The 25,368-nt window shown below is 47.9% G+C and overlaps 1 protein-coding gene across 1 annotated transcript; it reads right to left on the bottom strand.

Moving 5' to 3' along the window:
- Window positions 1-191: 191 nt before the first annotated feature.
- On the bottom strand, window positions 192-17,743 carry TNFRSF11A (TNF receptor superfamily member 11a). The gene is made up of 10 exons (XM_086608959.1): window positions 17,632-17,743; window positions 12,959-13,042; window positions 12,364-12,489; window positions 11,665-11,808; window positions 10,470-10,563; window positions 10,010-10,104; window positions 9,022-9,129; window positions 7,115-7,167; window positions 4,569-5,433; window positions 192-562 (listed from the first exon to the last, which is right to left on the bottom strand). The coding sequence occupies exons 1-10, from the start codon at window positions 17,681-17,683 to the stop codon at window positions 192-194; spliced, it is 1,992 nt and encodes a 663-aa protein (XP_086465085.1). The 5' UTR covers window positions 17,684-17,743.
- Between the last annotated feature and the right edge of the window lie 7,625 nt (window positions 17,744-25,368).

Below are 25,368 nucleotides of genomic sequence, written 5' to 3'. Positions count from 1 at the left end.
CCATAACCCCCTCGGCGAGACCACCACCGCCGCCACGTGTGCCACAAGGGTCCGTTCCAGCTGTAAAATTCCACGGGCGACACCAGGGGCAGCGACAGTCTCCGAACCCGCCGCGACACCCAGCACTTCAGCGCGGCAGCCCCGCGCCCCTTGGTCGGTGCCCCGGCCCGCAGCATGGATGCCGGCTCGCCTCAGTTCAACACCTTCTCCGAGGAGTGTCCCAGCTTGCCCTCCTCCTGCACGGGCTGGCCGTGGCGGGACGGGCCGCGGTGGTGGGCCAGGGGCCGGGCGTTCTGCCGCGGCACCCCACTCCCCGCCATGGGGCAGGTGCCCTGCAGCTCGGCGCACTGCTCCTTGTAGTGCCCGGCGTTGCCGGCGAAAGTCTCGCAGCGGCTGAGGTTCTCCTCCTGCACGGGGCTGCCCACGTTCTCCTCGCCCGGCCCCGAGGTCGTTGCTCCCTCCTGGGAGTTTTGGCTAAGGTAGACAACGATGATGTCGCCCTTGAAATTCATTACTTGTCCACTGGAGATGAAGGTGGAGTTACTGTTTCCAGTCACATTTCCTGGGGAAGGAGCGGGGAGAAAAGAAGACACGCACGATTAATGTTTTCCCCTCACGAGGTGGACGCTTAGCGCAGTGAACTTCACTTGCTTTGGTGGCTTTACTCTTGTTCCATTATTTTTACCCCGTGACACGGGGATGCTCTTATAATCAATGCCTTCCACTGGACCTTTTCATTATTTCCATTTCTGCCTCCTCGGGACGAAGCCTGTCATCCATGAGGAGCCTGTCTGGGAGGCTTGGAAACGCTTTCTCTCTCGATCGTGCACCGGGAAGCAAGAGAGAGCACGATAACCCCGTGCTCCCCATGCCACCTGATGCATGAGCCATGTCCAAACTACCTCCACCCGCCGTTTGTGACGAAACAACCATTATTTCTAATTATGAGATGATTTTAGAGTCCCAGGCAATGCATTGTTGTGGTTTTTTCTCTCCTTGGTAAACAATCAATCCTACCATGTGGTCTAGGTGGGAGGCTTACGGAATAAATACTGAAAGAACGTCAGATGATACAGTCACACAGTGTCCAAATGACATGGAGCTTATATGATTATCTTATATTGTCCTGATCCTCCATGTAGGTACACTCCAGTACTCGCCCAGTGCCCTCATGGATGTACCTGGATATATGCTGACTCCAGTGAAGAGACAGAGTCTGTGTTATAGCAACCTAATGGAGTTACTGTTTCGGTCCATCTGACTGTGGTTAGAGATTTTTCAGCATAAATTCAATCTTTCTACTGTTCAAGGACTGGGTCACTGATTCATGTGACAGCAGCACCAAGCTCTAACAAATTCCCCTCAGAGCAGAAAGAAAATAACTGAAAGCAAACTTTCAACAACGAACTAACAAACTTGTTGAAGTCTGAAAATGGAAGAAACCGAAACAACCAAGTAAAATAAATCAATAAATCAATAAATCTTCCTAGCCTACGAACGCTCTTCCTAAGAAATGCCTTTCCTGCTGTGCTTCACTTAATCATTACTTGCGGAATGATCTGACACCTTTTAAACACTTTGTGCTTTTCCTCATTATGTTCCTCAACACTGCAGACGTTCTCATTTTCATTGCAGCTAAGCATGGCTCAGCCCAGAGAAACACTTTTTCTAGCAGCCATGGGTGATGTTTGCACAACAGCAACGGACACTGGGCTCCAACAGTGCTGAGTTGGGACCTGTACCTGCTCATAACCGAGTCTGGATAGCACTCGAGTGTCTCTCCAACAGCCCTCCCCAAGCAATCCTATTTATTTTAGCTAACCCACTGCATTGCTAGCTCTCTGCTTTCTTTCCCAGCGGTGTTCACTAACATGAGGTGTCAATAAGAGTTTTCTCTGCGGGAGTTTTTTCCCTGCTGGTTGCTTCCCCTGCGTTAGATTTGGCTCGGCTGTTTGCCATCAACACAACGGTTAGGCATAATGGGAGTACAAAAACAACTGTTTGCCTTTATACAGACTGCCTGTCACTCACAAAAGGTACTGTGGAAAAAGTTTACCAGTGCTCAGTATGAGATCAAGAAGTTAGAAATATATGTGACAGTGGGGAGCAGGGAAAAAAAAAAAAAAAACAAACAACAGAAAAAAGGAAGCTTAACACATTTATAATGTTTAGTTGAACGTGGCTGGCAAGTCTTCACTGCTTTCTGAAGACACCATGCTGAAACATAAGGATATTTGAGGCCCAAGAGCACAGAAAATGGACACATGAGCTTCCTGGACCACGCTAAGAAATGTGCTTCCAACCTGGAAAGTGTAAGGGACACCTTCAGAGGACAAGTGAAGGCATCATTCTCTGCCTTTTGATCTCTTCGGATTACTTGATGATGTTAATTACCATGACAGATTAGTTTTTGTGGTAATTATTCACTAAGAACTGGAACAGCACTGGTGGTTAATTTTCTCTGAGCCATCTAACGGCCCCTAGATGGTAAGAACTGTCTGTAGCTGCTGAGCCGGGCTGGTTTGGGATCTGGAAGTGAAAGGCTCTGCAAAACCATTCCTAATGGTGAGCCACCTAAGTCTTCCCACACTCGTGCTTTACGCTGTAGCCCTACACATGACTTGAGGTGGCCATGAACTTCGTGTTCTGACTGCCTCTAGGCTTGAGGGGTTTGAAAGGGCACTTGAAGGCTCTTACCTCCATCTCTGGTGACCCCTCTAGGTGGCACCTGTCCAGAGGTTTACTTTAATCCTCCAGGTTTGTTTCACAGGAGGGACAGAGTTTGCAAATTTGTTGTTGTTCTGAGTGTTAGGGAACTAAATTCAAAACTTCATTAAACTACCCATGGCCTTTTTCTTCCATTTTTTTATCCAGTCTTGCCAGCAAGCCACGGCCATTCAGCCGACAGAACAAACACCTCTGCCAGCGAGCCACGCCACCTGCAGATGAACTAACTGGCACTCTGTGCTGTCCACAGCTCGGTCAGTACCTGCTGGCAGTCCTGCCCAAAACCCAGCAGATCAGGAACACTGTATCTGTGCTCAGGTTTCACCAGATGGCACTGTAGCATGTACATACCCGAAGGCACAAACTCAACTAAAATCCCGTATGAAGAATTGTCCTGCAGATCTAAGATGGCACTCGCTAGCACGTCGCTTAAATCCAAGCTCTCCTGTTTGCCCTATTGTTCCTTTATATTTTCTCTTCCTCTTCGTGCCAGATTTAGAAAAAAAAAGCAGTACTTCTGCAGTGTCAAATACGACACTTGACTTTCGGTTGTAGCTCAGAGCCACCTTCCAACGACAACGACAAAAGACAATCTGCGTTCTCTTTACTACTGCGGAATTGTGTGCAGAGCAGGCAGTGACACGGCGCCAGGATTTCGGGGAACTGAAGCAGCAGAGAGAGTACCTGCTCTTAGAAAGATGAACCCTGCACGCTTTCACATTCCCACATGGCACGCACGTTGAGAGGGGAAGGACCTTCCAAAGGGTTGCTTTTGGGCTCTGGCAGACTGACAAGAATGTCTCCGTAAGAAACTTCAAGGCACAACGTGGTTTTAAAGAAGGGCAACTGCTTACGGTTGCTGTGTGTATTGCAGTCATACTCAGATGCCCCAGTCAAAGCTAAGGTCTCATTATGCTTGGCAGTGCACTGACATAAACAAAAATAGAGCGTCTGACTTTAAGAGATTATCATCTAAAATGACTAATAACACATGACAGACAGACTGCAGACTTTTATACTGAAAAAAAGTCTGAGGGAAGGAGGTTTCATCCAGAAAAGGCTCATAACTTCCCTTCTGCTAGTTTTGCTTCAGTGATTTTTTTCCCCTGCTTTCCTTTGACAATTCTGATATATTTACTCAATTAGTAAATTTGTAGTCAATTAGTAAATTGGCAACAGTGTTTCAGAGTTGTTTAGTGGACAGAGCACTTGTGCATGGAGAAACAATGTCTGCATGAAATTATTTTTAGGTGAATGCTTATAGCCTGTCAAATTAAAACAAAGAGAAGAAGCTAAAAGCGGAAAATTGAACCTAATCTCTTACACCTAGTTGTGGCCACCAGGTTACAGCTCCAGCTGGAGCTTCACTGACCACCGTATAAATGTGACTGGACTTAAATCTAATGGCAAAATGTGTGTGCAGGCTGCTGAGTGGAAAACTGTCTGTCTGAGTGTTACGCATCCTTTCTTGACTAAGTCTCCAGGTCTCTATCATCACCTCCTTCTAAGTTTTCTCCAACAAACACACCTGCCATCACCAAAATACTTCAGTAACAGAATTTCCAGGCCTTTGCAGTCACAGCCAGAAGATGGGTTCTGCGTTGCTGGTTAGATCAGGGCAGGACAATGGTCCCTCACGGTGCTCATACTATTTGCAGAATTCACTACAAACCGAATGGCCTTACTGCATCAGTTTTGTTTTTCAGATTAGCTTCAGGGCAATTAGGTGAAAAGGCATCATTTTATTCTTCTCTCGTTTGCCTGAATCAGATCCCTCTGAATACTACTGAGCTAGCACAGAGAACAATCCTATACAACTGTGTACAGCCTAATGGGCTTACCCGATGCTGGAGGGAGGTCTGAAGTGCTGCTGTTTGTCCCTGAAGTGCTTCTGTTTGTCCCTGAAGTGCTTCTGCTTGTGTTCTGGTACTTCATGTTGGAACTATCCGAAGATGCATCTTCTGTACCGTGATCACCTGCTAGAGTGCTCTGACCAGCAGAGAGAAAATTCAAGCCACAGGTGCACTGCGCGTAGGATCCCGTTTCTGGGGAGGTGGAGGCACTGTCAGTCCCAGCACAACAGGGCTTGCTCCACTTTCTGGGAGATTCCCTGTACGAAACGCCGCACCTCACACAGATCTTCTCTGAGTCATAGTTTGTTGCAAAACGATCTGTGTCTTTGTTGCCCGTCTCCTTCAGGCAACTGTGGGCATGTTGGCAAGATTTCTGAAGAAGTTTGTCCGTGGCAGCGTGTGCCCCAGCTGTGTCGGAAGAAGGGTGAAATCCTTGAGAGACTGATACGTCCTCTGTGCTCTCAATCCCTGAAAAGTACTGATTTAAGCTGTCGTTCTCCCCTGCCTCCATTGGTTCGGAAAACGATGACACGGTTTTACTGGCAGTCCGAGTCAATAAAGATAAATAATCAGTGGTATTGAGATCCTTATCCGTGTATTCATCTTCCGTGGGAACTGGTGGGAAATGGTCATCGTCAGTCTCAGTTACCACAGAAAAGTCATGGAGGCTCCCTCCTGCCTCGCACGGTGCCATGCTGGGGCTCCCGTTCCCGCATGGAACGTGACCAGTGGTGCAGCACGAGTTTCCAGAGGCAGGAGAGCCAGTGGGGCCCAGGAGACACGTGCCTTCAAAGGTCTGGGGGACAGCAGCATTCGTGATGTTCACGGTAACAAATGCATCTCTGGGGGGCTCCTGAAAGACATTCAAACCAAAAATGTGCTCAATAAATAGATCAGCAGAAGATTATTTTCTAGACAAAGAAGGAACAGGCAGATCTCAGTTATTTCTCAGCGTGGAGCTGCTGAGGTTGAGCAGCACCACTGTATTTGAGTCTGTAAGCGTAATTCTGTTCTGCTGTGAAACTCTGACTGGTGATGCTGGGCTCAACGGGTGTTCAGGAAAAAATCTGGTGGCTTGGGGAGCAATAACATTTAATTTTGGGAGACAACTATTCCTAGTTCTTAAGAAGGGGCTTAAGAGTTAATAAATCTAGAAGAGTCGCTGGATTCTGCTGTTCCTTAAGGACCACCAGTAAGACCGGCGTAACTGCTTATAACGTTTGGAAACCCCCTGAATCATCCATGTGTCTGAAAGGCCCTGATCTGTGAAGGCCTTACTGGGAGCAGAATCTTTGTTATCCTGTAATGACTGAAGAAAGAAACTACGTTGACTGAGAGGGCCCAAGAGAAGCTAGAAAAAAAGAAGTCACGCAAGCAAGGTTGCTTTAACCCGGAAAACGTTAGGACAACAAATGCAAAGGCCCATGAGGTCATGTTGCCAATATTTGCCAAAATAAAGCTATATTTTTGGTTGCAAAAAAAAAATAGGTATGGGAAATACTTCAAGGGTTCCCTTCAGTTCAAGTTGCACTGTAAAGACGAGTATTTGGGAACAGGTATCTTTAATCTCTAGCATCTGTTCAGATCTTCCAGGATAGAGGAGAGAGTATCAACGCTGCCAGCCACTAACTGCTGTAGATTCACTCCTCTGTTGGGGAGGATCTGAGGAGCTGCCAATGGAGAAGCTTGCATGAACATTTATGAGACAAAAGAGGAACTGCCTGTTCAAAAAGGTGCGTTTGTTTCATGTGTTTTTTTCTGCAGCAGTGGAATTTGAGTCTTTCATCAGCTAAGCGAGACAGAGCTACTAGAGTGGGTGGTGGAGAACATGCACCTGGGACATGTCAATCCATGCCCAGGGCGTGAAGCAGGCAGTGGACATGAACTTGAACCTGTGCCCCCCACCTGAGTGTTTCAAGCATGGGATCTGGTGTTCTTCAGAGCAAAACCTCCTGTAAGGTCTTACTTCTTCACATCCAAATGCACAAGAAGGATTTCTGCAGGCACTAGAATTAAGGTGTCTCACAGCCAGTTTCTTTAGCCGATGGCTCTGTGCTTAGTGCTTTGAATGTCTGGCATCTTTGGTGTTGCCAAATGTCTGGCATCTTTGGTGTTGCCCCAAATCCAGGTTTCTTCCCTGTGAGAACCCTGGTACGTAAAAAGGTGGAAACTCAACAGAAGCTTTTCCTGCTCTTAGGATTTAGAAAGTCTCTCTCCTAGGCAGACTCCCAGGTGTTCAGCAACCGGTGGGCTCATGCTTAACTTTCTCCTCGTAAATATTTAATCATCACAGAGACTTTCACCACTGCTAAAACTGGCTGAAACCAGAGGCCAGGTTCAGAAGCTATTTGGGAACGGTGATTTCGTACGCCTCACATTTACAGAAAACCAGGCTGAGAAAGCCAAAGCTGCAGGCATTTTTCAAGGAACTCAAAACTTGTTTTCCAGCCACACGTTAACATGGAGTCTGCTTCAGCAGGAGTGCCAGGAATGCCACGAGGAAAACATAAACCAAAAGTTGTCTTTGACTCTACCTTCGTCCCTTTTATTTGGCTGCACACTTCGTTGGCCCAATTCTGTAGATCTGCTGCAGGGAAAACAAAAAGAGTAGCTGTCACATCTAGCTGGAGTTAGCCACAGACCTAAACACCCACAGCCATTCCCGATCCGCAATATCGTATTCAATAAACCCGGCGAGACTGTTTTTACTGACTGTTCAAGCGTCCCAGCGTCGGTCTAGCTGAGGATTCATTTTAACTGGAACAGGGACATATTTCTGTGGAACAAATGTTTCCAAGCTCCTAAAATAGACCACGGTTAAACTGTGTTCCACATCAAATGGGGTTTCTTTCCCGGTCATATGGCACACCAAGCTATGACTGGTCCGATACCGACCCGCTTGCAGCCGTACGCTCTATTTCAAGAGAAGTCACATGGATGGCTGAAAGGCCATTCCCAGACAGGAGAGAGGAGCCGGGAGAGAAGAGGGTAAGCCACTGAAACCACGGGATGGCAGGCTCAAATACAGCGTATTCCACTTAATCAGGGTGTTCTTAATGAGGAAATTCGCTTAATCAGAGTATCTCCAGAGGAAAAACTTTAAGTCTAACAACGCTTTATGGTAAAGACTGCCATTTAATAGAGCGACCAATTCTTCTTGTTTTCTGTTTGTACTTCCAGGAGATTTTGTAGGGCTCAGGGCTGACGAACATTTGAAGCTTGTGATGGTTTTGTGTGCCTGAAGAGAGATCAGCTGTGTAGCCACTGCCAGTTCCCAGCAATGACTCTGTTCCTCTGAGTTTGCACATTTACCACCAGTACCCCCCCAAGCTGGCAGAGCTGCTTCCTGAACCTGCAAGTCTCAGGGGCTCCGGTTCGCAGGACTGACCACGCAAAGGCAATGCAGGACTGTCGCTGCAGAGCAGCAGGGCAATAGAAATGTCCAACAAAGAGCGTGCCCCCCTAACCTGCTTTGCATGGTAAGTGTTTGGTTTGCAAGGAGAGTCACCATTTCCTCCAGCCCATCCCAGGAATTCCAGATTTAGCCCAACCCGTGTTTAGTGTGGCAGAGGCAGCCTATTTCTAAAACACAGGCTGAAATATGCTTTACAAGAGAGGGTTGTTGTGTTCCCTTCCACTGCTCTCAAAACATTCCATAAATTGCTAGGGCTTAGGAAAGGAGATGATGGAAGAGCTACACTAGGAAAAGCTTTCCAATGTCTAGGGGGAGAAAAATAAAAAAAAGGAACAGAACAATCTGGGTATGTCCTTAAGTAAGGAGATCCAGGGCTTAACACAGATCTGAGTAACTGTTGAAGGTTATTTCCGTTGTATTAATAATATATTCAGTACCCCACTGTTATCCAGCATGTCTTTGCTAGAATTTTTCTGTTTTTCTACTTTTGCTGTTTATTGCATTCTAGTATTTATTTCGTTATCTATTTCAAAATAGATAGATAGAAAATAATTTCATTTATTTCATTATCTAGTTTATTCCATTCCTTCTAGTGTTTCTTCCATACCTCATCAGATTTTCAGCCTTCAGCTAAAAACATTGCCTCCATCATGTTTTAAAATACACATCAGGCCTTTGTCTCAAAATTCGTATTTTCACCTGTGCAGACATAGGTTTCAGGGGAGGAGGGAAAGCAGGAGGAAGCAGACAGGAGGTGGTGAAAGCCTCCTAAATCTTTCCCTGCTTCCCTTTGGCCAAGGGATCTGCTGTGCCACGCGGTGCAGAGCGCCCTCTCTGCCTAGAGGAAAGGAATTTGAAGCCTGGCTTTGCGCTAGTGAAAGCATATCCATAGGGACACACACAGGGATAGCAGAGAACTTCCAAAACAACTCCTGAGTTTCTTAACTTGATGGTTACTCATGAAATCCGAGTGCACAGAGTGCCACGCAGCTGTTACATTCGTGAATCTCATTAGCTATCACGTACCTGTCAGCTTTTTTCCCTTATTCTTGTAGTAGATGATGAAGATGACAATGCCAATTAGTGCCACAAAAAACAAGATGACAATCAACAGATATAAGATCCTGTTTGTTCCTGCAGGATATAAAAAAAAAGATAGTGCCATCAACACACAGCTACTACTCAGCGGTATGACAATCCTTGCTCATTTTGCTTTGCCACAGGAGAGGGTTTGGTTTTTTTTCTTTCTTATATCATTTTCAGTTTCCATAATAAGGACAACAGTTCTAGCACTCATGCAGTTCTGCGACAAGCAGACTTACTGAAGGCAACTGACATCAAGTCACCTCCATAAAAAAAAGTCAGTGTCCTGGAGAGGTGTGATCCAGTCATGCTCCTCTAAAAGTCCCCTTGCAAGCTGCCATCAGCCCAGGGGCTGTGCTTGCCCTCCCTCAGGGGATGGGGGATGTATCTCTCCTGGAGACTACAGACTTCAGCCTGGCAAAGTCTGTTGTTTATCTCAGGTTACGAAGGATCACTGCATGCCAGGCAAACAGCCTCCCTGGTATCACATCCACACTGGAGAGGAAAACGGGCAGTGGGCAAGAAGGGAGAGCTACATTCAGCTGAGACTGTATCCATTGCTATAAAAGAAGCACGGAAAGAAGCTGCTAGCCTTTGTACAGATAATGTGTGTCTGGCAATCAGTAGGCTGAAAAAAAATGAAAGAGCTGTAAACATGATGGAGATCACGGGTATAACAGCAATGCTGCTTGCCATGCAGTTTCAGTGGGAGGCGTAAAGCTCCGCTTAGTAGTAGCCATGCATCCTAGAGCCACCAGGCTTCAAGTAATCTTTAAAGGTGGGATTTTCCAAGAGCACTGTCTTGGTCTACAGCTGCTCCCCCTAGAGTCACCCACAATAGGAATGGAGTTAAGCCGGCCGAAACACTAGCAAACACATCCCTCCTCCTCCCTGGTACTATCTAACAGATAGTCTGTATAAGGACACATACCGTCTTCAGATGGCTTAGGCATCTTCCGTTCTGCACAAACTGCATCTGACTTGTCAGTCCCACGCTCTATTTCTGCCATTCCTAGAGCTGTACAGCTGAAAAAGAAAGACAAAGAGGCTAGGTTCTCGAAAGAGGAGCTTGTTGTGGCTCCTACACTTATGCAGAGCAGTATTTTCTGTTGTAACGTTTATCCTGCACTTCTCTACCCTTCAGAAGATCAGACACCTTCCTCATTTTCAGCTGTGTTAGCTCAGCCGTTCTGTTCTTACTGCTCTCTCTTGCTCCTCCCCAAGGAGAACTCAAGCTCCAGCGTGAGAATGCCTTCATCACTGTGCGGCCAACAGAGATGCTCGCTGCTCTCCACAGACAGCCTGAAACACCTCGCTGGAAAAGGCACCCCCCAAGCTTCTCTCCCTGCCTTGTGGCTAGCGTAGTCCTTTGGGAACACACAGGGACTTACTTGGTCCAGGATTTACACTCGTCGGTGGATGAAGCGACCTTTGAGAAGTAGCCTCTGGGACATGGTGTACACGTTGTGTCCTTGTCTTGTTGCACTGTGTGTAATAAAGGAAGAAAAACTTCACAGCTGAGTCTCTGTGAGTTCCTTTCAGGTAAGGGGAAGGTGACTGTGCTTCCCATATTCCCACTCCACTCCCTGGCTCCCCAGCTTCCCTTAGATTACATTAGAGCAACAACCACAGTCACATGTAAGCAGCAAAAAAGCACACTTGTCTCACCTGAGCACTTATCCACATGATTAAAATGAGAAATGACCAAGAGCCGTTTGCAGTTACTGTAAAATAACACAGCTATTGTATCCTTCCCCTTCCATTAACTTCCTCCTGTCAATGCTACGCCACAGACAGCGACGCTAACTGGTAGTGTCACTTCTACGAAGCCACAGGAAACAAAACGCTGTATCAGGATTTGCTAGACTGGAGAAAAACCAGCACCACTGCTCTCCTGGCCCACACAGCATTTCATCCTCTATTACTCTATCATATGCTGCATTTTGGGGGTTCCTTGTACTTGGCGCAGCTGTTCCCAGTGCTCATTACAACTCTGAACTTGATTGGCTCTATTTTCCACCCACAAAACACCTGCATTTTGTTTTTGATCAGACTTAGGACTAAAACGTCTGTAATACATCTTTACATTACGTGTCACCTAAAACAAAGAATACTTGCACTACCTGAAAGGTTTTAATCGCTTTTAACTCGCTCGTAACATTGCAAAACGGCAAAGCAAAGTCATTGGACAAAAACTGGTTCCAAATCTGACCTCAGCAACAATCCCCAATGGAGCACTTCTCTGACTACTGGAGCAATGCATGTCCTAGTGACACGGTCAGACACCTCACCAAACATCAGAAAGGCACCGAACACCTTGCGGCTACTGCCATGTCTGCATGATATCTTGCAAAAGTCACTTGATCCAAGACACTATTTAAGCTACAGAGGCAGAAGCCTTCAAAATGCAAATAGTCCAGGAGGGTTACATGCAGTAGTAACGATAACTCAGATATGCCCCTTCTGTTGACAGTCATCTGAGAGCCTAAAGTATCCTCTCTAACGCCACAGCCCACATGATGCTGGCCTCATCCTGTAGGCCTGAGCTGGACATTTCACTACAAATGTTCCCGTTCTGTATCTTACCAGGATGCTTGACTCCGAATCCTGGAGCACATATGGTATTTCTCTGACAGCAGTCGCAGTCTTCGTTCCAGTGGTAGCCCATCGTACAAGCACACTGCCGCTGGAACGTGCTGTTCCCTGGGTTCACTTCTCTCAAAGCCTTTCCTAAAAGAGAAAGCAGATCTTTTAGACCAAAATCTCTCTGATAGTAAGCCTCAAGTTTGTGAACCTCCTGTTCTATCTATTTGCTTTGCTTGAATGCCAGATGCAAAACCACTGAGGTCAGAGGAAATGTCATCTTTCAAGAAGCATGAGACACCCTTGATCAGCACGGGGCTCCTCACTGACTGCACTCCTGAGCAATACTTTTCCTTGTAGCTGCTGTAGAAAATAACCAGAGCTTTTGCACGAGTGAGCCAAATGTGTCAGGGGAAGCGACTGCACAGTATGCTGAGCAAAAGGACAACCTTTAATACCCAACTCACAGGAGTGAACAGCCCCAGCGAAGATAATCATTATCAGCAGCATGGAGACTATGGTCATGGTGCTCAGCACAGCACAGCATCTCTGCTGTCTGGGGACCTCCCTCCCGGCCAGGCTCTTCTGCAAGCCCAACTTCCAGGGTCGCGTACCTGAACAAAGCAACTTCCCCACATCCACTTTCCCATCTCCGTGCTTCACTAATTTGGATTAAAATGTTCTTCGGTGTGAACAGCTCACCTTGATCACATATTTTATGTAGTAAGCATTTATCTTCTTCGTTCCAGACATCCATATACTCGTTTGGGCCACACGGCTGGCACACGCTATCAGAAGTACCGGTGCATCTAGCAGACATATACTTTCCTGAGAATGAAAGAAGGACAAATAGGTCATTTGCAGGTTGCACACCAGCTGTCTAAGGCACTTAGGGAAAATAACAGGTTGGGCTAACACTGCTGTAACTGCTGTGGACAATCATTTCTTCCTGCCACCTTTTCAGTTCCCCAGTCTGGCTCCCATTTAGCGTGGCACTGAAACACTCGAGAAGCTCACGGGTGGGAGCGGTCCTACCTACGCACATGAGGATCGAGCTGCTTTCTGCCTCCCGCAGTGGTTAAGTGCTATCCCAACTAAATAGCTGCCACGGCTTTTGCTGAGGTCAGCAGGACCACTCTGGCACTAGAAGGCACTCGTACGCCCGAAATCACGTACCTGTGAGGGTACGTGCCAACAGATCAGCAGAGCCACAAGAGCAAACTGCCTTACTGACCCGCAGAGCTGTTTCTAATGAGCTTTCCAGTTACGAAGCCAGTACAGCCCAGCGCTCACATACCTGGCTCACACTTTGTGCAGCACCGTCCAGAGTATTCATAGTGTTGTTCGCTTTCGCACGGCACAGTGATTTGTAGGGACAACTGGAGTGGGGAAGGAGAGAGAGGGCATGAGAACCAGTATACCTGGAGAGCTTCAGATCTACCTAGTCACAGCGCTGGCAGAGAGGAGGGAAACTTTTCTTTTGTATAGCATTTTGGATAGCTAAGCAATAAAAATTACCCAGCATTTATGACTTCAAAGGCGCTTTGTAGACACGCTAAGAGTATATACTCGATGCTGTACAGGCAGGGACTTGTAATACGGCCAGGTGATAAATAAATAATACAATCTTGTAATTTGTCATGAACTTTTGGCCTGCTGTGTAACCTTGTCTTACAGTACTCTATTATTTGAAACATGACTTCAAAGCAATTGTAAAGAAAAAAAATTGGCACAGAGATACTTTTGTGGTCTCTTCCACAGATACGACCTCAGACCAAGACCTGGGCAACTGACAGTTTTAATATATAGCATTAAGCAAACAAGTAAGGTGAACGATTTATACTCCTGAAAAAGAAGAAGTTCCCAGTTTCCCACTGGGATACACAATACTCCTGAACAGCCTGAGAAAACACTGGACTTCGATTTTGCAGCTTTTTATGGCTGCCACTGTGTCCTGCAGAGATGGTCTCACGGAATGGAGGCCGCCATCCAGAGAGGTGATACAACTAAGCCAACAGCTTTTTGCTTCTCAAGAAACAAAACCAACCCAACACAAACCATCCCTCCAAACCACCTGAAACTGTTACATGAGAGGGCATCTGCAAAGCAGGTAGCAGTGTTGGCTCCAGCTCTTACGGGCCTTGGCATCCCCTCCCTGCGCTCAGCTGTGGGCACACACTGGTCCTACCTGCAGCCCAGCACACGTAGCTCCCTCAGCTGGTCTTTGGGGCATGGCTTGTGCTGCTGGTCCTGGCCAGCCAAGCACCATGCCCAGCCCCTCACTGACCTCACTCTGGCTGCCCAGGAGTCTCCTGGCAGCAGTGCTCCAGGCGAACTCAACACCTTACAACCAGTTGCCGATCTTGTGACAGATGATTCAAAATCTGGCGCGTAGCAAGGAATCCTTCATCGTTGGATACAGCTGTTAAAATCTCACTTGCTTGGAGAAAGCTGCAATAAAGCTTCTGCTGCTTCTGAAAGGGAGCTTTTGCCATCTAACAGCACATGACAGCCCTGTGCCTACCGATGCTGGTTTCCATTCCTCTGCTTAGCGTTGTCCCCTTGTTTCCGCCAAGTCTTTACTTCTCTTTCCTCCTTTTCTATTTTCAGCAATAGCAATCTCTTTAAATAGAAAATACTTTTCCCTAAACACCTTGTGCTCTTCTAATGCTGGGGAGGGTCTTGCAACTTAAAGACAACCGAAAATGTTGATTTTTTTCTTTAAAACACCACCTTTTGCCTTGGAGTTTGAGCCATGGGTTGGAGCACCACTTGTGTTTATCAGAACTGCGCTAGCTGTGTCTGGAACAGAATAAGGACCTCAAGTCAGAGGTCTTGAGTTTCTATGTTTTTGCAGGTATAGCAACTTATAGCCATTTTTCTATCATGAGAACAATCCCAGGTCAAACTAAGGGTCCAGTCTTGCAGGAAGCCTCCTTGTTTCCTTGTCTCTTTGCATTCATCAGCAGCACCTCTCTCGTGATCAGATTATCCGTCTTTTGGAACAAACACTGCACTTGGTGTTTGCGCAGCACCTCCCAAGGAGAGGCACAGGATAACGGCCAGTACTGGTGAGGTGAGAGGCCATCTAGGAAAGGGAAAGCTGGGCCAGCCTGGGAGCTGAACAGTGACACTGCCCAGCGTCCCACAGGCAACACTGAAAACACTCCTGTAATCGAAGGAGCTCGTTGTCTGCACTGCACTTCAGGTGGCATCTGCTAAAACACTAAGCTGGCCAGCACGGGGTTGAGGTGAGGGTGTGGGACCAAGCAGCAGAAAGAAGGTCTTGAGCAACGGATTCCCTATTCCCAGCCACCCAAAAAGGCAACGAAAGATGAAACCAACAACAGGTCCAGCCACTCGCTCTTTTTGTCACTAATGTCCTCTTCTTCCTCGTTTCTCCCAGTTTGGTAGTTCCTCTTTAGAAGGAAAGACTAAAAAATTACTGAAGTGTCAAACAAGGGCAAAGTCATCGTTTTTAAGGAAGGATACGCAATCTGCTAAAGAGCATTCAGCTAAAAGGTCTCAAATAATTTCTGAGAATCGCAGTTCAGCCTGACGAGAAGCAACAATCCCCTGGGTGCTTGCCCACCTCTTGGAAATTGCTTCATCCCTCCCTGCTTTACGGTATAAAGAGGGCTATTGTCACAGTATAACTCGCAGCTGCACGTACGTAAATCTATGCTCTACACCAACATGTCATCTCTTCTGCGACCGTGTCCTTCCCCTTTCCACGCAGGCCAATGAATTCATGCAGCTGCAACGCTCCCTCCTTTGATTCATGCTCCACGACATAACAACAAGGCTCTCGGCGTCCATGTGCTGGCCACCCCCACGTGAGCCCAGCCTCCTGGTGAAGGTGAGGGATTCTGGCTCAGTATGGACTGGCTGGACCTGCTGAGCATGAAAGCCGGAGGGAGAGAGGACGGGAAGGGAAACAAAAGCAACCAGGGGTCTTAGGGTGGGAGCTGATCCAGTGAACTTGGATGCTCAAGAACCATGAAGCTCAACATGAGCCGTCACCGTGCGCTGGCAGCCCAGAAAGCCAACTGTGTCCTGGGCTGCATCCAGAGCAGCGTGGGCAGCAGGTCGAGGGAGGTGATTCTGCCGCTCTGCTCTGCTCTTGTGAGACCCCCCCCTGCAGTGCTGCATTCAGCTCTGGAGTCCCCAACACAAGAAGGACATGGAGCTGTTGGAGCAGGTCCAGAGGAGGGTGATGAAGATTATCCGAGGGCTGGAGCACCTCTGCTATGAAGACAGGCTGAGAGAGTTGGGGCTGTTCAGCCTGGAGAATAGAAGGCTCCGGGGTGATCTTACTGCAGCCTTCCAGTGCCTGAAGGGGCTACAGAAAAGCTGGACAGGGACTTTTTACAAGAGCTGTAGTGATAGGACAAGGGGCAATGGCTTTAAACTGGAAGAGGGGAGATTTAGATGGGATATAAGGAAGAAATGTTTCACTCTGAGGGTGGTGAGGTACTGGAACAGGTTGCCCAGAGAAGCTGTGGCTGCCCCATCCCTGGAAGTGTTCAAGGCCAGGCTGGATGAGGCTTTGGGCAACCTGGTGTATTGGAGGGTGTCCCTGCCCATGGCAGGGGGATTGGAACTAGATGATGTGTGAGGTCCCTTCCAACCCTAACCATTCTATGATTCTATGAACTCGGGTCCTTTTGCTACCACAGCCCCATCAGATGCACAGGATCCCTTGCTAAACCCTCTGCCAGAGGTCTCATTGTCAAGCCATACGTCAGCGTCTCCCAGAGGCTGAGCAGTGCTCGTGCTGCTGGCAGCACGACGACCTGACGCTTCACCATCACCAGTGCGTTCCCGCCATGGCGTCCTTCTGAGACGGGGAAGTGCAATTCATTTCGCAGATGAGGAACTCGCACCCGGAGGCTGGCTGGCTTTACGGAGGTGACAGGAAACCAGACCAACTCTCCCAAGTCTCAAGTTCGCCCCGTAACCCCTGGGACATCCTTCCTCTCATCGAGTGCTGGCCCGCGGGTCAGAGTGATGTGGATATCACTGAGCTCTCATCTAGACAGAGAAGGGGTCCCGATGAACGCGACGGTGTCAACCTCCTCTGAAGTGATTTAATAAGACAAAAACTAGCCTGGTCGTTCTTTTAACGGTCTCGCTATTGGTGAAGTTATTCATTAAATACCACCACCACATGCAAATGAGTGCTTCAAAGAGCTCTAGGTATCCTATCATAGAGTGGTTTGGGTTGGATGAGACCTCAAAGACCATCTAGTTTCAATCTGCTGCCATGGGCAGGGAAACCCTCCACTACACCAGGTTGCTCAAAGCCTCATCATTTTTAGGAAAAATTTTTTACTATGAGAGTGGTAGAACACTGGAACAGGTTGCCCAGAGAGGTGGTGGATGCTCCATCCCTGGAGACGTTCAAGGCCAGGTTGGACAAGGCCCTGAGCAACCTGATCTAGTTGGAGATATCCCTGTTCCTTGCAGGGGGGTTGGACTAGATGACCTCTGAAGGTCCCTTCCAGCCCTAACCATTCTATGATTCTATGATTCTATCTCAACCTGGCCTTGAACACTTCCAGGGATGGGGCAGCCACAACTTCTCTGGGCAACCTGTTCCAGTGCCTCCCCACCCTCAGAGTGAAGAATTTCTTCCTTAGATCTGATAGAGATCTCCCCTCTTTCAGTTTAAAGCCATTTCCCCTTGTCCTATCACTACATACCCTTGTAACAAGTCCCTCTCCAGCTTTCTTGTAGACCCTTCAGGTACTGGAAGGCTGCTAAATCCTGTGTAAATTTAATTTGTCACTTAGAAAGTGTGTGAAGCACATAAGTTTGCCCCAGTTCCTCAAAAACCAGTCCGCTTTCCCGCTTGATTAACATTACCTCAGAAGATCTCTGACAGGGAAAGAATCCGGGGAAAAAAGACAAACCTCCTCCAGGCTTGGTGGATCCAGTTCGGTAAAGTACATCAACACCTGCTTATCTTCAAGCACACGAGTAGCACCATCGAATTTTTTGGAAGAACAGGCATGCTCATGTCAAGGTTTGCAGGAGGACTGTGTTTTGGTGTTGAGCTGCAGGCAGCCTTTTCAGCTGCTTTTTTTTCTATTTTCCATTCCATTTGTTGAAAAGGACACTAAGCAAGAGTGCGCCTGTAGGGTCGGAGAGCTTCAATGACTCACAGCTACAAAGCACCACTGTGTTACTCAGACCTTGAAAAAACACACACACAGGTGCTTCTGAAGGGGGAACCAGCAGCATTCAGGTTCCTGTCCTCAGGCTTAAGGAAATATTTATTCTTGGTGCCGTTGAGCAATCGGAAGGCAGCAGAAGCTGTGTGTCATGGATGCTAAAATTACTTTCTTGCTCAGATGAATATTCAGACAGACATTTCAGAGAAGATAGAGTTGCAAGGGCCTCTTTCCTTTAAAAGAAAAAAATCTGGAAGAACAAGCTCGGGGGTTTCCGCAGTCTTTTTCCCATGTCACTTCTGAGCAAGAACCTGAGGCCTCAACAGGGATTGCTCATTAGCGACAATCTTAGTTTTGCAAAAATTGAAAAGTAAAGGGACACGTCAAGGGATAACTATCTTAAAATGACGCCTTCTTGCTCAGCGTGGTTGTTTCTGGAAAGTATTCAAGTCATCTGTCATCATTTCACTGAGTAAAGCACATTTTTTTTCCTCAATTTAGTATTGCAGACCCAAAGTACCTGTAGGAGAGCCAACTACGGTGTGTCCTGCCTTGCACACCACTTGTTCTTTATACTTTGGAGCCTGAGTTGATTTAAACCACTTGTTTTTGAGGTTCTTAGCCTCGCCTACTGTAGAACTACAGTATTTCTGTGGGTTTGGGGCTGTATTTGTCTTCGTCAAGAGGACTGAGCTTTGACCAACATTTCCTGAAGTAGCCCCTGCAAGCACAGCACCCCAATATCCATCTAGGATGGCCTCTGCTGCTTTTTCTCCTCCAAACGTGGGCCACTCCCTCTCCTCTCACACCGACTGAGACACAGGCATGCTGCTGAGCCTCGGCTGGGCCCCAAGTGGCATCTGGCTCTTGCCGAAACTGCCCGTGCAGCTGTGGGACAGGGCACATCCCCTTGCTGCCCACAGGGTTGTTCAGCCTGGAGAAGAGAAGGCTTTGGGGAGACCTTCTAGCAGCCTTCCAGTACCTAGAGGGGGGCTACAAGAAAGCTGGAGAGGGACTTTTTACAAGGGCGTGTAGTGATAGGACAAGGGGCAATGGATTTACACTGAAAGAGAGGAGATTTAGATTGGATATAAGGAAGAAATTTTTCACTCGGAGGGTGGTGAGGCACTGGCACAGGTTGCCCAGAAAAGTTGTGGATGCCCCATCCTCAGAAGGTGGATGAGGCTTTGAGCAACCTGGTGTAGTGGAAGGTGTCCCTGTCCATGGCAGGGGGGTTGGAACTAGATGATCTCTAAGGTTGCTTCCAGCTGAAACCATTCTATAATTCTATGATTGTATGCCCACAGCCCTCCAGGTTCCTACCTGAATTGAGTCAGGAGTATCACTAAGCAAAACCCAGATTTCTTCAGCTTGTTGCTAGTTTCAGAGGCTTGCCTAAAAACTTACTCAAGAATAAAACCACAATCTGGCTTTTGATGGGCACAGCTCTATGGCTGGTTCTCCCAGGCACTCTACTGAAGCACACAGTGGTAACGTGCACAATGAAGGACTCTGGAAATTTTTACAATTGTGAATTTATAAGGGGAAAGAGGCATCTTACATTGAGTTGAAGACAATCCTAATCACATGGATGCTGAAAGCAACAGTTCCTTCATAGACAGGCTTCACTGTTGATAAAAATTCAATCGAAGCAGCACGCAAGTCACAGCTGAGCAGTTCCAGTTATTCGCTTGCAGGTCTGTAATTCATCACGAAAATCTTAGATTGTGAATGAAACGCTTTCGGTGACGTCAGCTCTCCAGTGACCAGTAAACCACATCACACAACTACCACCACGTGGTGAAATACAGCCGGGAAATGGCAACAGCTACAAACTAAATATTATTTCGCTCTTAAAAATAGGTCCTTGAAAGCCTGCTAGAGCCTCAATACCTAAAGAGGCCAGAAAGAACGTGAGGAATAAAACCGAATAAAGAGGTCAAGTGAAAACCGTAACGTGCAGCCAGAACACGGGCAAATGGTGGTAAAAGCCCTGTGCTGACTATTCCCCTTGCCCCTCTCTTCTGGTCCCCGGTAAAAAGCAAACACCTGAGCAACTGGTGCTGCTCCACCAACGGGAAGGACCATTCCTCAATCTCGAACCCACCAGAGTTATTTCTAGCCGGCAGACTACGTGAAGGAGAAGTGCTGCACCGACCGCTCCGGCAGCGGGGCGGTGGGGGTAAGGCAGACAGGAACCTCAGGTATATCAGCTGGGAGACGACGGAGGTGACAGATGGCAGGGCTGGAAGAGCAGCTGATCAAACCGGTGAATCGGCCCAGCTCTCCTTGGTGGACTGAAAACTCGCCATCACGCGCACAGCACTCGTCGTTCAGAGACAAAGCCATCTTGGTACGACAACCAGAAGGGTACACCTAACATCTTCATGGACTCAGCGCTCGGGAGCGTCTGTATGGTGCCTGCGTGGTCTGCACTTTGATGCAAAACCTCGTGCTTTAACGTGCATGACCTCACTGTCACAGTAATTCAAAGACCAGTGGCTACCAGGTAGAAGATTTTAAAGATGGATCAGAGTGCAGAAACCCAAAAGCCAACCAAATCAAAAAAGGCTGGACAGCAAGACAACAGTGCGTAACAAGCAGAAATAAAAACTGAAGAATAATGACATTACCTAGATGTGCTTGTGAAAAGGCCTGTGAAGGCAAATCTCTTCTAGATTAAAGAGGTGCAACAGTACCGCTCCACAGGAGAGCTCAGCAGCCTCACTGCTCCAGGTACGGACAGTCTCGATGACTCCCCATGAGTAATTTTAGGCCCATTCACACTTAATTAAAACAATAATAATAAAAAAGGCACTAAAGACACAATTGCTTATGTGGAGCACGCTCCTCTTGCATCTTAGGCAGACTGTTCTTCTATGCTTCATCAGCTGAAGTTGAGTCTTAATGAATAAACAACCATGAGAGATCTCTTGGGCTGGGCTGTTTCTTGATGCCAGATTAAGGAGCTCAATGGGGACTTTCTATGCTTAAAAATCTGTCTGTTTATGTACTCTTTCCTTCCAGCATGCCACCAGGGTGGAGTATGACTTATTAACCTCTTACAGGGCGAGGCGAGACCCTGCAATCCTAGCTGAGATGCCAGGGAGAATGAGAAAGCTTGTAGAAAAGAGGGGAAGTTGGCTTTCACCACCTGCCGGCCTGCTTTGGCCTCCTTCTCCTAGATTTTAGCACTGCACGTAAAACAAATACTGAATATTCCGCGTTACGGGAAGGGCGGTGGCAGGGCTGCAGCCCCTACGCTGGACGATGGCCATATGGAGGGGATGCCCGTCACACCTACAGACCAGCCTGCCTCGGCACGAGTTACAGTGAGAATTCCATGGTCGGATCCGCGCCTTCTCCGTCGCGAAGCAACCGCTGCCTTTTTTAAAGGGCTCAGGACTGGGTTGAGAACGGGTCCATTTAGGTGTCACCACAAGGAACCAGCTCTGCCAGGGACCGTGGGCCAGTCGAGTTGGTGGCAATATCCCTCCCTGACGCGAACGGGCTTTGGCTCCTTTCCTTCAGCAGCCTGTTTTCCTACATGTGGTATAGCTGGGGAGAATTCTTTTTCCTGTGAGAGCAGATTCAAGAAACCATCTCATCCTCGCTACTGAGCAGTGAGAAGTTACTGAAGAACATGATGCTCACAAGGCAAAACTATTTGCTGTGGCAAAATAACACGCTCAAAATAGATTCCCTTGCGTGCTACGTAAGCAATTTTTAGGACTCCGTATGAACCTAGTAGCACATTTTTCCCTATCTGTATCCCAGATTAATGGGTTGCCTAACAAAACTTCACAGTATTTTTTTTTCCACACGAGATTTTTTTTCTTTTCCCTCCACTTTGACCACTGACTAAATATATTCTGCACCCATCTGCAGTCACAAATGTTGTTCTTTGTCATTCTTGAACAGACCCTATATACTTTTTTTTCTTTTGGAGTAGCCACAAAGTGGTGAGGGTGAATGACCTCATTTTTTTTTTTTTCCCCCTCCTTGGCTAATTGGCTCTTGCAGGGTGGATTAAACCGGCCAGCTTGGCTCTTTTATCCAAGACAGCCTTTCCTGGTCTCTTTTATCTAGATTTTAAGAGGGGAGGAGCCGGGGGTTCTGCAGAGCTGAGAGGTGGCTCTGGGTCTCAACTCTCTGCCTACCCACCACAGTGCCACCCTCCACTGCAGCCCGTGCCCCAGCCTCTCCACCTGAGATATCGCAGGGAAGAGGCGAGGAGCCACCACGAACGCGTCTGGCCAAGCGGCGTGGGGAACGTGCCTCCACCGCGGGGATGCTGGTGGGCTCATGGGCTGAAGAGGAACCCGAGAACAAGGGTTTAGATGCTGCAGCCTGTGTGACGGCAGCCGGCCGGTGTTCGCTCCCTTCCCAGGCCTGCAGAAGACCTCCCTGTGATTTCGGTGGGAAGTGGACGGGGCTCTATCCTGCGGTGATTAATGACTCTTTGGCTTTGTTTGCAGCCACAACATCCTAAGCGCTGTCCAAACACCAAAGAAAGCCAAGCCCTCGCCCTGGAGAACTCACGCCCTGAAAAAAGCAAACAAAAAAGGTAAGCAAGGGAAGCACTGCGAAGAGCAGCTGAGGTGGCTGCACGGGGATAGGACAAAACCCAGGACATCCCGGAGCGCCGGGCATAAGTCAGCATCGCTCCTCCGGTGCGGTGCTGAGCCCTCGGCAAGGCACCACATCGCAAACACAACTGCACGCTGCAGCGACACACAAAGAAAAGAAAAATCAGGAAACTTGCATCTCCCCGGAGCTGAAGCATCACACCAAACCCTGCCGCCCTGGAGCAGCACTGCCCACCCTGTGACTTCCAGCTGTCACTGCTCTGTCCCGTGGAGGTCCAACACCAGGGTTTTTTTTTTTACTACATGAACTTTGGACCACTTTCAAAGAAGAGTAAGTCATAAAAAGGGGCAAGTTCTTGCAGGCAGGCTGTTGTGTTGCACGGAGTGAGGCCGACCCAAGTCCACAGTGCAACCTGGTTAAACAGCACTTCATTTGCATATCGCGTTTACAACACGCAGAAATATTTGTCTCTATCGGTAGTAACGACCCATCCTCAGAGCAGCTGCTTCTCCATGCAGGCAAGGCCAACCAACCTGCATTGAAACTGGGGGGGGAGCAGCTGCAGCAGAAGCCAGCGCCGCTTGGCGAGTTGAGTTTCCATGGAAAGGAAGGAGGCAGCCTATGCAAGAAGCACGGTTGCCGTGGAGGATGTCATGAACCATCTCCATTTCCCTCTTCTCCCCACTGCCCGCCTCCAGTAAGCTACACCAGCATCCAAAGCATCTACCCCCTGCAAGGGTTCAGCAGCCTTCACGCTGCCCCTGGCAGCGCGGGGCGCAGGATGGAAGGAGATCTGCCTTCTGCAGCCACAGCATGTGGTGGATGGAACCCTCCAGGCTCTGGGCACTGCAAACACCTCCTGGAGACCAGGAGGTCACACAGAGAAGAGGCTGGCAGGGAGGAGCAGGAGCAGGACAGCCCTGCAGCAAGGGTTACCTTTCTGTTGTACCTGGTACAGCAGGGTCTTCCAGCACTTGACCTCCAAGGGACAGACAGATAAACAGCAAGGTGACTCAAACATGATTCCTCTAAGTAACGTTAAGGTGTAAGTGCCAGAAGGCACCACACTTTGAGGTTTCTGTGATTTTCTACACTGTAGTTAGGCACGCATCCCTTTTACTGTCTGCACAGGTTCTTGGAGAGTGGTCAAATTACATCCCGCTCTTCTGAGCCTGAGGGTGCTTGGGATGACAGGAACAGGCAACAGAAACAGCTTCTTAGGGCCACGGTTAACCTCTCTGCTTGACCTGCAGTTTTTTCCTCTTCCTGCACAGCATGAAGAAAGCCCCGTGCCATAAATGACAGTGGTCAGTACCCTCCAGATGGCTGATAAACTTCGAATTCCACCGACGTGTGAAACGTGGTGAAGGTTTGTTTTGGTCCCGTTCGTGGGAAAGAAGAATTTACATCAGGAAGACGATACTTAACATGAAAAGAGAAGCGGCAGAGGTTTCTTAAATTGTGGATTGGTTCAGTTTTATATGCATTATATTAGTTTCATACGAGGTGCTGTAAGGTTTTTCACACGTTCTGGGGGAAACTGCAAAGCAATGAAAAACGTCCCAGTTTCCCTTGCAGGAACAGCTCCTGCAAGGGTGTTTTGACAAGCGAACTAATTGAATTACAGTAACTTTGAAACCCTTGCTGGTAACAACAGAATAAACCCAGGAGTTTAGACCAGATATTGTAGAAGTTTTGCTCTACCGAGCGAGCCCTTTGGCTCTGGTCGGAGCAGGAACACTGGACCAGGAGAGCCCATGATATAACACAGCACTGACATTTTTACGCTCTTTTTTTCCCCTCGTATCATAAAGACTGTGTGTTTTAGGAAGTTGAAAGATAATCTATACTTTGACCAAAATTTTTCTACTTCACAAAGAATTCCAGATGCTTGCAGTGAGCAAACATTCTCTATGAAGCAAATATCAGAGAGCAGTGGAAGAAGCCACCCCATTGCCACACAGGGAAGAACAGTCCTTGGCATTAAACCAGGCGAGTGGTTTATTGCTTATTTGCAAACGCGCGTTCTCACAGGCTTGAACTCCCATCTGACAGAAACATTTATGCTCTTCGCCAGCGTTAAGCAAGGAAAGGGATGTGACTATTCTGTGCAAAGAAGCTGAGCAGGTCTTGGCTCAGAAAGCAAAATACTGTGTCCTCTGACAGGCGAATCACTTAGATCATCTTGTGGCTGAAGCACAAGACGAGGAGGGCTGAGTTCTGCTCCCAGCAGTTCTGCTCCACGCTCGGTGCGTGACCCAGAGTAAGTCACGAATTCTCTGTTCCTGCTTCCTCTTTGGTGCAAATAATGACGATGATCATGTGTGTTCTCAGCAGAATTATGAGTACTCATTAACTTCCATTCCCAAGTGTTTCTCATTCTTTGCAGGAAATACATTGCAAATATCACTGCCCCACCACCACACCACCAGATTACTGACTCTAAACTAACAAATGCATCAGACAAACTACAGCCCTACCACGTATTCTCACAATTTGTTCCATCAGAAAACAGCACACTTACAAGAAACCACTGTTCAAATGAGTTAAGGGAAGGAGAACCCCAACGGCTGTCTGGGAGCAGCATCTCTTCAGGCTTGCCTTCCTTTCACTTTCTTGACTTGCAGGTCCTGCTCACCTGGGAGCAGATGGGATATTGGATTAACTGGTTCTTTGACAAAGTATGGCTTTTCCTATGTAAACTTACACTACAACTTTCCTGGAATCCCTTACTGTTTTGTACTGCTATCTGTCCAAAGCACTGGCTGTGGAAAGTTGTACCCTGAGCAACCACTTACAGACTCAGAATTAAGCACGTGTTGAATGCAGTGGAAAGACTTTACACATCAGCCCCAAATAAACACAAGTTCTCTGTTCCGCATCCTCGGAAAAGCTATGAATTGAGAGATGAGAAATAACGAGGAGCTCCTCCCGGCTCCTA

Source organism: Tauraco erythrolophus, chromosome 3 (genome assembly GCF_009769465.1).
Source record: "Tauraco erythrolophus isolate bTauEry1 chromosome 3, bTauEry1.pri, whole genome shotgun sequence".
In the NCBI taxonomy this organism is placed as follows: Eukaryota; Metazoa; Chordata; class Aves; order Musophagiformes; family Musophagidae; genus Tauraco; species Tauraco erythrolophus.
The sequence above is the reverse complement of the archived record's forward strand: the minus strand, read 5'-3'. Positions and strand labels throughout refer to the sequence as shown.